The sequence below is a fragment of the Thunnus maccoyii genome, chromosome 23, assembly GCF_910596095.1.
Source record: "Thunnus maccoyii chromosome 23, fThuMac1.1, whole genome shotgun sequence".
Lineage (NCBI taxonomy): Eukaryota > Metazoa > Chordata > Actinopteri > Scombriformes > Scombridae > Thunnus > Thunnus maccoyii.
The window spans coordinates 19,535,517-19,547,597 of record NC_056555.1 but is presented as its reverse complement, the minus strand read 5'-3'; the positions used below and the strand labels follow the sequence as shown (position 1 = coordinate 19,547,597).

General features: G+C 40.2%; 2 protein-coding genes across 2 annotated transcripts in view; both read left to right on the top strand.

Annotated features, from left to right (window-relative positions):
* Positions 1–3,530: 3,530 nt before the first annotated feature.
* Positions 3,531–8,561, top strand: klhl42 (kelch-like family, member 42). The gene is made up of 3 exons (XM_042403368.1): positions 3,531–4,718; positions 5,432–5,625; positions 7,160–8,561. The coding sequence occupies exons 1-3, from the start codon at positions 3,955–3,957 to the stop codon at positions 7,612–7,614; spliced, it is 1,413 nt and encodes a 470-aa protein (XP_042259302.1). The 5' UTR covers positions 3,531–3,954; the 3' UTR covers positions 7,615–8,561.
* A 2,517-nt stretch (positions 8,562–11,078) lies between these two features.
* nrip2 (nuclear receptor interacting protein 2) overlaps positions 11,079–12,081 on the top strand; it is a 33,596-nt gene continuing 32,593 nt past the window's right edge. Inside the window, exon 1 of the mRNA XM_042404076.1 lies at positions 11,079–11,698. Within this exon, the coding sequence (XP_042260010.1) occupies positions 11,543–11,698 (156 nt within the window). The 5' untranslated portion in view covers positions 11,079–11,542. The remainder of the gene's footprint in view (positions 11,699–12,081) is intronic.

The window sequence follows — 12,081 nt, the reverse complement described above, 5'->3', positions numbered from 1 at the left end:
TAAGTACAGTACTTGAGCAAATGTACTTTGTTAGATTCAACCACTGATAATCACATATCATCTGATATATTATATGATTTACTATTAGCCTAATTTAATTACAGTGGTGGAACACAGCCAAGTACATTAACTCAAGTACTGCACTTATGTCAGGGATGGATGACTAATGTACTTTTTTTTCCAGGCCAACAACAGACTGATGTATCCACAAACAAATTAAATATAAGCTGTGTTTTTACACTCTGCTCTACTTGTGTCTTTTATTACACAACCAGCATTATGTCTGCCGTCATTGTGAAAGCACCGCTGCCTGTCTGACTCCGGTTCATTCTCGGTGCTTTCACTCATCTCGCTGCTAAAACTCTCACTCACTCAGTGACGCCACGAGTGTGATAACACACGGTTATCTTGATTGACAGCTAGAGATGGACAACAGGCTTGCTGGCTGCTGAGCTTATTATAACTCTGATAGATGAGGATGAGCCTAAAAGTAACACGTCACATGCAAGATATTATAGTTTAGATTAAAAGAAGGGTGCAGGAAAAAGAATTTTGTATTACATTGAAATATAAATCCACATTCAGATATGTATATAACAATTGTGTCGATCTTTAGTCACTGTCATTTGTCACCAGAACTTCCACACACACTTATACTGATTGTTTTTAGATTCTTTTTAAATGTTTGGTCTTTATTTAATGATTACAATTTTCCAAATTTAAATAATAAAGCCAGTGGACTCAGAACAATGGCTCTTAAACAGCAGGTTTTACTGACTGACTGAGTCACCATGCGAGAAAATGAAGATTTCAAATGAATATTAAAGACAGGGCAACAAAAAAGACACAAAGGCAATTCAAAGTGCAACATTTAAAAGACAACAAAAGCACAATAATGAACTAGAAGGAGGATAAAATGATGCATATGGAACATTTCTGCCTTTCACTGTCCAGTGTAATCGCTTCGCCTGAAACAAAGGCTCACGTAACACCTCTCAGCTGGGGCTCATTGGCATGAAAACATCATAAAATCTCTGCGTAAAACCCTGCGATCGCACTTGCAAACTGACGGTGTTGACAGGAGAGCACTGCATGTTCTTTTAGGACACTCATCGGGCTTACACTTCCCTCATGAGTCATGTTTCTGTGGAGCGTGAGGAGCAAAGAATGCAGAAATGTTTAATGACAACAAAGCTGGTTTTAAAACCCGGTGATTCACCATCTTTCTGAAGTTAGATCACATGCCTGATGAACTGTGAAATTTGAGACATTCTTTCCTTTAAACATTTGCAGGTCAAGAGATGCAACTGACAGATTTAAAGTTTTTTTTTAAACATCTGGGTAACATATAAGCATTGTTTCAACAGCATGTAAATGACCATATCTCACTGTGAAGAAAGTCAAACTATATGTTGAAATATAATTATTTAAAATGTGCTGAAAAAACTATGAAAATATACCCAGAGGTCCAAAAAAATGTTGACTTTTCAATCAACTTTAGACATCAAGGCATCAAATCACCACATCAGTGCTTAGTGAGTTGACAGTTAGTATGTAAATGATGCTGAAAAACTAATGTGGTGCATTTTAAATTGTTGTTAATTTACATAGTACACTCTCACTGGTGTTTAAAGCAAAACTAGCAATATTTTCCACACTTTGATGAAGTATAATACTGATAAATATGCAACCATCTGATAATGTTGTTTGTGCTGCAGAAAGACGTCAGTATTCGACTGTAATTCAATATATTTTTTTAAAAACAGGTGTAATTAGTCGAGATGAGTGGATGTATTTCATATTTTACTGTTGATATACTGTGTAAAAGCTGAGTTTGAGTGGCTTTTAAAAGAGCTGTATGAATAAAATTTATTCAAATGTATAAATATTGTCTGTTATTAAGTCTATTAAGTAGCATAGGCACACCATTTACTGCTGTTATCATGATGCTTTATGCTTCAATTTAATGCATTAACACCTTGTGTTGCATGTTATTTATAGTTTGTTTTATTTAATTCTTTGATTAGATTTTATTTTTGTCTGTGCAGGTCCGTCTCTCATGACGTGTGTATTTGTTTTTGTTGTTATTTGTTTTCTTTTTCTTCTTGGGTTTGTTTGATTTTATATGAGAAAATATGTTGTCATGGAAAGGCTGACTGTCTCCCCTCTTTTCTATGATGGATCAAGGAGGTCATGATGTGTCTACAAATTGAGAAGATGAGATCTGAAAGGCTCACAGAACCTAGTTTCCCTTTATTGATTATGTGGAGAACCTTTACTTCCCAGCAGCTTGATGATACATTTTATACATGAGTTGACTCTGACCTGATTCTAATTTTTTTCCCTTAAGCGCAAATAACTTGTGTACATTTCCTGTGTAGTACAGCTGTTGTCATCGTCTAATATTTATTCTTTTAATTAGAGCTGCAACGATTAATCAATTAATTGAGTCAGTTTGAGTCTTTTTTTAAAGAAAAAATTAAAATTCTCTGATTCCAGCTTCTTAAATGTTAATATTTTCTGGTTTCTTTAGTCTTTTATGACAGTTAATTGAATATCTTTCAGTTGTGGTCAAAACAAAACATTTGAGGACGTCATCTTAGGCTTTGGGAAACAGTGACCAAACAACTAATCGATTAATTGAGAAAATAGTCAACAGATTAATCAATCATGAAAATAACCCTACTTGTAATCTTTGCTCATGGATCCTGTCTAAGTGTCATTTTCATTAAACATGGGGGGTCTAAAACTGTCCAACGTTCTTGTATTTATCTCTGTTTTTGTGTTTTTTCTTCTTGTTGTCTGTTTTGCTTTATTGTATGTGGAAAATGAATAAATTAAATGCTCAAAAAAAGAAAATGTTGTCAAATAATAGAATAAAGTCAAATGGGATGAGGAGTTATTAGTCTATATACCAGCAGGTAGCAGCAAAACACAGCAGCTCTGCAAATATATATCTGTGAAGAAGTTTTAGACCTGGAAATGCATCAGAGTTGTGCGCAGCATTAATGACTGTAAAATTTTGCAACTCCAGGTATTTAGAGGATTTATGTTTGAAATACTTGAGTCATTATTCAGAATTCACCCTGCTCATACTGGGTCCCTGCTCATACTGGAATTGATGGGAATGGGAAGGCGGATAAAGCAGAGAAAAGGGCTTTAAAGAGTGGGAGTAGTCACATAAATGTAAATATCAGCAAGTTAGAAGCGAAAGTTGTGATTTAAATGACAACTTTAAATGATTTACTGCTATCAGTAATAATCTAAAAAGGTGACAAGTATAGGAAACTCCTACTAGAGTATTTAAGATCAACAAGATTAATGAATAGAATCTAAGAAATATTAGTAATAGTTATTTGTTTATTTTTATTTTCATTTAGTTCCCTTTTATTTATTTCATTATGACTATTTTGTTTATTGTTTTGATTGTAATTCTTTGTTTGGTAGAAATAAAGACTCCAGATCAGTGGGTGGCGGTAATGCACCCGAAAGCCTATAAAACCAGAAGAAGAGGAAGCAGCAGCAGCAGCAGCAACAGAAGAAGAAGAGGACCCGGAAATGACGCAAAGAGCACAGAACCAAAACAGTTAAAATCTGACAGCTCGGCAGCTGACCGTCCTGCTAAAGGTTTATAAAATGCAATGGAAAATGTTACTGCCAGTGTCCGAAATAATTTACATTATGTAACCAACAACTTTAAAAAACAGGAGAAACTTTTTCTCGGACTGTGGAGGAATGCTACAGCGAGGAAAATGCTCTTTGGGCTACTTTATAGCTGCAGCAGCTCTTCTCTAGCTTGCTCCATGGCGATCTATGGGCTGAACATTACCATATATAGCCCGGCCACAGACCTCCCTCGCCGGTGAAATGTAAACGGTGAGTTACTCCGTAGGGCAAGCAATAACAAAACCACCAGTAGAAAAGAAAGACAAGAAAAAACACCAAGCTTCCACCATGTCATCTGACCAGATTATCGCCATCGTCATGGATGACAAAATCTTCGAGGTGAATAAAAAGAAGCTAATAGAGAAGAGCGACTACTTCCGCGCATTGTACAACTCGGGCATGCGGGAGTCCACGGAGGACTGTGTGCAGCTGCAGGGGCTCAGCGTCCCCGGCCTGGAGCTGGTCCTGGAGTTCATCAACACCTCCAAGGTGCAGGTTGTCAACGAGACTCTAGAGGACCTGATTGAGACCGCCTCCTTCCTGCAGGTCACTTCCATCCTCAAGCTCCTCACCTCAGAGATCCGGCAGGACAACTGCGTGGAGCTGTACAGCCTCTCTGAAGTGTACGGCACTCATGATCTGCGTAACGCCTGCCTCAAGTACATGACCTGCTACTATCACCCCATGCTGAGGCGTCCAGAGTTCAGCAGCCTGCCCTCTGCTGTCAGAGAGCAAGTGAAAGAGATGCGCATGAAAGGCACCGCCACCCTGGTGGCCATCGGGGACTTCACCTGCTTGTCCCTGGACGTGCCAGACCAGGATGAACCCTGGTCCATGCTGAGGTACGGAGAGGTGGAGCAGCGCTGGAAGCCGCTCGCAAACAACCTGCCTCCAGACATGATCAACGTCAGAGGGTACGGCTCAGCTGTCCTGGACAACTACCTGTTCATAGTGGGTGGATACAGGATGACGAGCCAGGAGATCTCTGCAGTGCACTGCTACAACCCCTGTAGGAACGAGTGGAACCAGGTGGCTCCGCTCAACCAGAAGAGGTGAAATGCATGTGCACATTAGGGCTGCAACGATTGTTGTCAGTATCAATTATTTTCTTGATTAATTGATGAAATGTCATCATGTGATGTCTTCAAATGTCTTGTTTTGTCCAGACCAACAGTCCACAACCCCAAAATATTCAGTTTACTGTCATAGAAGACTAAAGAAACCAGAAAATATTCACATTTTAGAAGCTGAAATCAGATTTTGGACATTTTCCTCTTAAAACGATGAATCGATTATCAAAATAGTTGGAGATCAAGTTAAAGTCTCCCTCCTCTCAGAAATGTTTTTTCTTCTTGTTCCTACAATTAAAAGTTTGAGCTTCACTGTGCAGAATGATGTCTTTGCAGAAGGGCACAAAATTAGCAGCAGCCACCAGCCAAATGCAGGTAAAATATGCAAAACATGGTTGGTAGATTTGCTTCACTCACCAGCCAAAAAAACAATGATAATCTATTGAGTTGCTGGTAAAATATGAACATTCACTAGACATTTGGCCAGTGGACAAAAAAGTTAATTTTGCACGCTGATGTGCAGAGTCAGATGCACATTATAGTTCCAAGCAGAGTATTCTCATATGTCTTAATACATGTCAGGGGTTCTTTAATAGTTTCCAACTAATTGACTAATCATTGCAGCTCTAAAATAGATGTTCACATGTCCTCTCACAAATCAGTCCTATGTCAGCTGTCATGTTTTTCTCTTTCAGGTCCAATTTCAAGCTGCTGGCGGTTCAGGGGAAGCTGTACGCTGTAGGAGGCCAGTGTCTGGGCACGGTGGAGTGTTACAGCCCGGAGCAGGACTGGTGGACCTGTGTGTCCTCAATGCCCGACCCGTTGGCTGAGTTCTCCGCCTGTGAGTGCCAGGGAATGATCTACGTCATGGGTGGATACACTGCGAGAGGTCGAGTATAGTTTGGTTGATATTGAAGTAATAAATGCTCCACTGTTACCGGTGTGTTAGTGTGTCTGCGTAGGTGAATGTGAATTGTTCTGTTCTCAGATTGTAGTGTGACATAAATGCAGTCTATTAATCATTTATTTATCTAATAAGAAATTACACTGAATTATTCTGGAGATACACTGAACTGCTGCCAACAACCTTAAACCACTGGATGCCATTTACCACAGTTCACATTCAAGTCATGACAGCTAATGCAATTAAAGCTGGATGATCATCACCCACATGCAGAAGGTGTCAGCATACCTGATGTTTACCTGAGATATTTAATTCAAACTGACTAACCATGACTTAGTTTTAAAAGTTCTTTCATACCAACTCTGAACTGGGGAAGACTGGTTTGAGCTGCTACGCACCTCACTACTGGAATGAACTGCAAAACAAAGTGAAGTTAGACACTTATTCCTCTGAGGGAATTGAAAGCTCTACTGATATTTTGTTTATATGCATTGTGTTCTCAGGTTTCTGATGTAAAAGAGATTTTGATGTCAATGAGACTTTCTGATTAAATAAAGTTCAACTAACTAACTATCAAAACTAATTAACTTTTACATCCTGAAGTTGATAAAACTCATTATCATGGTATTATGTACAAACTTGGGGAGTCAGGAGTCAAGGGGTCCCTAGATGCATCTGAGGGGTCACAAGATGATTAAAGGGATAAGAAAGAAAAACATATATCTCCTCCACAAAATTATGTAGAGTTTTTTCAGACTTTTCTCTAATTTTTGCTTCGTTCTTGTGAAATACTTGACACCTTTACCCTTGTTATGGCTGGTAAAATAAGACAGGCAGAGCAAGGAGAGAGGTTGTATTAAAAGCCTTTATTTAGTTAGACATATTGTTAAAACGCAGACTGGTTTCGACCTCACAGGATCTTCACCAGGCTGGAAAAAGTCACTCTGGTTAAACCGCCCACCAATCATTGTCCATATTAGACATACTGTAATCTGTGATTAGGGTGTCACTAGTAAACATTGCTTAATTTTTGGGGGTCGAAAAGGTTCAAATGAAAAATGTCATGCAGGAAAAATAAAGGAATAACACAAAAAGTTGTTATAACAATGTTGACTGAACATTTAAATCCAACTTGAGTCTCAAAACTCTTTTCCATACAGTTGGTTTGGAGGCCATTTTTCTGTGCCGACCTGCTGCTGGAAGATCATCCCATCGTCCTCTAATAATCCTATAAACTGTATTTTTAGTGGTTATATCTTGCTGCACCAGTCAACAACAAAAACAGCAAATTACCACTATCACTGCTCGGCACTGCAGCGTTCTTTGCTTCTGTTTCTGTGTTTGTTATCAGGACACCTTGTTGTGTATTATTGCTTATATAACTTTAATTTGAAGGGCTTTGGCATTAGTGGGTGTTGCGGTACTTCTTGCTGCTATATTTTTTACAAGTTGGTGGTAAAAAAAGAAAACCTATCACTTCTGCTTGTTTGAGATTAACTTTTTTTTCTGTGTCTGACAGACAGGAACACAAACCTCCTCTGTTACTGCCCCACCTCTGACACCTGGACGGTGTTTCGATCCTGTTCGTCGCACATCCGCAAGCAGCAGATGCTCTCAGTGGAGGACACCATCTACCTGGTGGGTGGCTACACCCACGAGCTGGAGCCCGGTCGGCGGCAGCGGCGTCCCAGCCAGACGGAGGACGTGCTGACGGTGCAGTCCTACAACGTCACCACCGGGGAGTGGATCCAGCTGAAGGAGAACACGTCCAAGTCGGGCCTGAACCTGACGTGCACGCTTCACAACGACGGCATCTACATCATGAGCCGGGACGTCAGCCTGCCCACCAGCCTGGAGCACCGCGTCTTTCTCAAGTATAACATCTTCTCCGACGCCTGGGAGGCCTTCAGGCGCTTCCCGGCTCTGGGACAGAACATGCTGCTGTGTTCGCTTTACCTCCCTAACACGCTATGATCGTCGGGGCTGATGGGAAGAACTTCAGGGGACACTAACAGGGAAAGTGAAGCCCGTACAGCATTAATATTGGCCAGAGCGTGGCTTGCTTGTTCTTGCACAGAATGTGGCTCTGTGGGATTAGTGGGAACAGTGTGTGGTTGCCAGGTTGAACGCCTCGTGACCTCTGTGCCTCAGAAAACGCACTACCATTGTACATACTGCTGTGGATGCAAATACAAAAGCTACATTGACAAGTATGACACTGATGAATTGCCATGGCCTGTAGATCAACAGCATCATAACAGCATGCTTCTACATCTATAGGCCGCAATATTCCTGATGTTTACACTCCAAATATGGCATTGACACATTACATATTTATCCTTAATTCACTACCAACCTTAAATTATCTCAGAAACAAAACACATTCTTGTCTTTGTGTACTGTACATAGCAGATAATCATGAAAAATGGCTTTGGTTTTACACTGCCAGTTTCATGGGATTTGAAAGTTATTGGCTCATGTGTTATTTGCACATTTGTTTTATTTTTCAGAGATACACTAAGCAAAGCTTAATGCGCAATTCCATGAAATGAAACGATGCACATGTGCCTTCTGCAACCTCAGTTAGGAATTTGATACAAATAAAAATAATAATAATAAAAAAAAAAAAAAGCACAAAAAGCAAGACTTTGTTACATTGCCAGCAACTGACCAAAACTGCTGTGTTTTATTTTTCCTCTGTGCTAGAAGCAGATTTTCAGTTCTTCGGTTGAATAATTAGTGTATGCAGACATGAAAATACACGCCTCAAATAGAGATTATTTTCTGAAACTCTTGGGAGTTTTGAGTAAATACAACACTTAACGATGTTTTATTTGGTGGATTAAAGCTTCTCTCTGCGTTACTCATATGTTTGACACTTTGGAAAATTAGGCCATGACAATAAAGATGATGTTCAGGGGTCTGTTTTGTGTCATTGATCCTCATTCCACTTGTGTCTTTTGAGGGTTTTTTTTTCAACATTCACTGAGAGGACAGGCTGTAAGATGTATATAATGTTTGATGTGACATCTTCCCACAGTATCTGCCTCGTTGTCAGTCCATGTGACCGGGAGTATGACCCCAGAGCGAGCCCTCTCTCTGGAGGTTACTGCGCTCTGTTCCTTCCCAGGAAAAGCTTGGTACAAACCACCCAGATAATCTATATTCATGCTCCCCCTCAGACCCCGATTGGATGCCTGCTGTTGCCCCCTGTAGGGAGTCTGAATCCCCTGCTCCTGATTTTTCTGGAGCTGGGAAAGTTATAGCATCAGGCAAATGAAAAGTGGCGGAAAGTTACAGAAAGTATAGTACAATTTTGAGGTTGTGTTACTTCGCCTACACTACATTTCAGATGGAAAATTTTATTTTTTAGGAGGTAAGTGGTAAGTAAACAAGTTTATTTAGAGTCTAATACCACAGAAGTCTCAGTAGACTTGAGTTAATCAAATAAAATGAATATTTTCCACAGTTAGTTTTTTTAGTAAAATTTTCCCTCTGTGTGTCCACAATGTTTTCCAGTTCAGCTGCAGGGGAAGTATAGCAATAGATAGAATAGATATTGACTTGATTTGACTCATTTGGACACTGAAGCTTCATATTAACTTCAAATAAACTTCTAAATACATATTTGCACAGAAGGAGGACTGTGGATTTTGTCTCCCATCACTTACATTGTGCATTATGAAGAGATCTTCTAATGGTCCGTATGAACAGGAGGAATGATTACAGCAAGAAAAACATGTCAATGTTCATTTGGGCTCCTAACTGTATTAAGACAGATTTGAAAAATTGTGAATTTCATTATCTATTGATTTACCGATGATTGGATTGAATATTTTGTCTATGAAATGTCCCAGAGGCCGAGGTGATGTCTTTAAACTGCTTGTTTTGTCAGATCAACAGTCAAACCCCCCCCCAAAATATTCAGTTTACAGTGATATAAAACAGAAAAGCAGCAAAATCCTCATGTTTGAGAAACTGGAGCGAGGAAACATTTGACAAATGACTTAAATTATTTTTCCACTATCAAAATAGCATCATCCCACATCCCAAATCATTAAAATAAGTCTCTTTTAGAATTTCTGTATCCAGAGTGTGATCAGCATCAGCATCAGAATACACCTTCCATAAAGAACATTCTCAAAAGATATCTCTCTTTTCTATGAACTGTGACAGACTCCACACCTCCAGAGCTGTGTATCTTTTAGAGATACAAAATATACAGCATGTTTGGCAGAATTTGATTCAGTTCAGGCTGCAAAATCCAAGAAAAATGACCAGCAGGGGGCAGCATATGCTTTAAAAAAAACAAAACAAAACAACAAACTGATATCTCAGCAGGCACATTTTCCACTTCACCTTCACAAGGACTCCCTCCTTTAATAATACATATCAAAACTCTTTCAATTCGATATTAAATCTGTTCAGTGTTTAAAATGCAATTCCATTCCAGATATGGCTCGACAGTGAGGACACGAGCACAGTTTATTGTATTGTATGACACCTCCCATACCTGTAGGCTGAATCATCACTGTTATAAAAAATGTGTCATCATGTGGAGGTCATGAACACGGAAAGATGTGATTATTCATAGGTTTTTGTTGGACGGATGGACGGATGGACGGACGGATGGTAGAAATTGCATTCTTTAATTCACGGTAGCTGCCACAGGGGAGGCAGAGGAAATCAATTGTGGCCATCAGCGGTCCAGATTGATCCTCTGTAAGGGGTCAGATCACAGTGATATCTCTCACACCTCCACAGCGGGGCAGCTGAGGCCAATCACCGCTTCGAGGGACTAATGTTGGCAAACTATCAGGATTAGAAACGAGATACTGAGTGTGCTGCAACATCACTTTTAATAACTAGATAGACAAGATGATCTGATGTTAAAGGATAACCGTTTCACTCAGCGTTTAGATGACACTGCAGTGGAGTGAGAAGGTTTAATAATTAAGAGTGAGAATGTAAAACACAATGACTGTCCAGCTTACCTATAATGAAAGTCTATGGTATTGGTGGAGGCTTTATTTATAAGTTAAAGATCCTTCATTAAATCATGGATTAACCTTTTATTTTTGTTTTTTATCGATCCTTATCCTTGAAGAGCACCTGTTTTTTTTTACTTCAGCATTACCAACACTATTGGTTTTGACACAGTGCATCACTCCTTATTTTTTCTTCATTAATAATTAAGAGTGTTTGCTTTTTTTTCCCCTTTATGCTTCCTTTTCTGAGAGTCAAACTGAGAAAATGTGAGCTGTATTCGGAAGTGAGCATGCGTCTGTGTCGAGTGTGTGACGGAAAGAGGAGGGCTCAGAGAGAGGGGGGGAAGAGAGAGAGAGAGAGAGAGAGAGAGAGAGAGAGAGAGAGAGAGAGAGAGAGAGAGGTCCAAGGACAGACGGCACTGAGGGGAGGGGAAAAAAAAAAAAAAACACACTCACTCACTCTCAGTCACACCTACCCAACAGCCTCGCACAGCCCTCTGTGTGTGAGAGACAGAACCGATCTTGACATCCTGAGGAAGATGATGCATGTCTACACCAGAGGAGCATCAGCATCCAGGACAGGAATATAGCTCCTAAACCTGCTGAGACAAATACATGCCAAGGACTGCACAGACAGACAGAGAGAGAGAGAGAGAGAGCCCTGAGGGAAGGACAGCAGCAGCAGCAGCAGCAGCAGCAGCAGCATTTCAGAAAGGGCAAAGCAGGGTGGAAGAGGCAAAAATTTGCAGGTTTATTCTGTTGCTAAGGATCTTTAAAGAGGACCTATACAGCATCGTGGGAACACAGACATCAACTCTCTCTCTCTCTCTTACTGTCTAACAAGAGATCCTGCTGCTGCTGCTCTTACTATAGAAAAAAAAACACCCATTAAAACTGCTTCATAGTCTGAGACCATGAGTGAGGCGAAGAAAGGTGAGCTAGTCATCCGGGATAAAGCCATCCTGCACCAGCAGAGGCGTCTGAAGCAGGCCACCCAGTTCACACACAAGGACTCAGCTGACCTCCTGCCCCTGGACGGGCTGAAGAGACTGGGCACGTCTAAAGACTTGGTGAGTGGACTCCAAGGAAAATGCCTTCAGAGACGATCAATGAGCGCTTAGGCAGTTAGTTTGTAATTTATTTGATTGGAGAGGCTGATATCTGTGTGGGAAGGTGCTTCACTGAGTTGTTGAGGGATGAGTTTGAGTGGAAATAGGTGTCAAAATTGTACGGCGTCCAGTAGCATGTCTGGCAACGTTTGAGAGAAAGATGGTACTTAATCACCTCGTTGCTGCTTTGACAATGGATCATCTGCTCAAGTAATCAATTAATCTTTTAGTCTATAAACTTGTCAGAACATAGTAAATTAATGTCCCAGTTTCCCCAGAGCCCAAGGTGACGTCTTTAAAGGCCTTTTTATTGGTCAAAAACCCAAAGATATTCAGGTTACAGC

Bases quoted from the DNA above. Each gene is read 5' to 3' on its own strand.
- klhl42 (XM_042403368.1), top strand. From the start codon at position 3,955: ATGTCATCTGACCAGATTATCGCCATCGTCATGGATGACAAAATCTTC. The intron at 4,719-5,431 runs GTGAAATGCATG...TTTCTCTTTCAG, and splicing joins GCTCCGCTCAACCAGAAGAG to GTCCAATTTCAAGCTGCTGG. The intron at 5,626-7,159 runs GTCGAGTATAGT...TGTGTCTGACAG, and splicing joins GGGTGGATACACTGCGAGAG to ACAGGAACACAAACCTCCTC.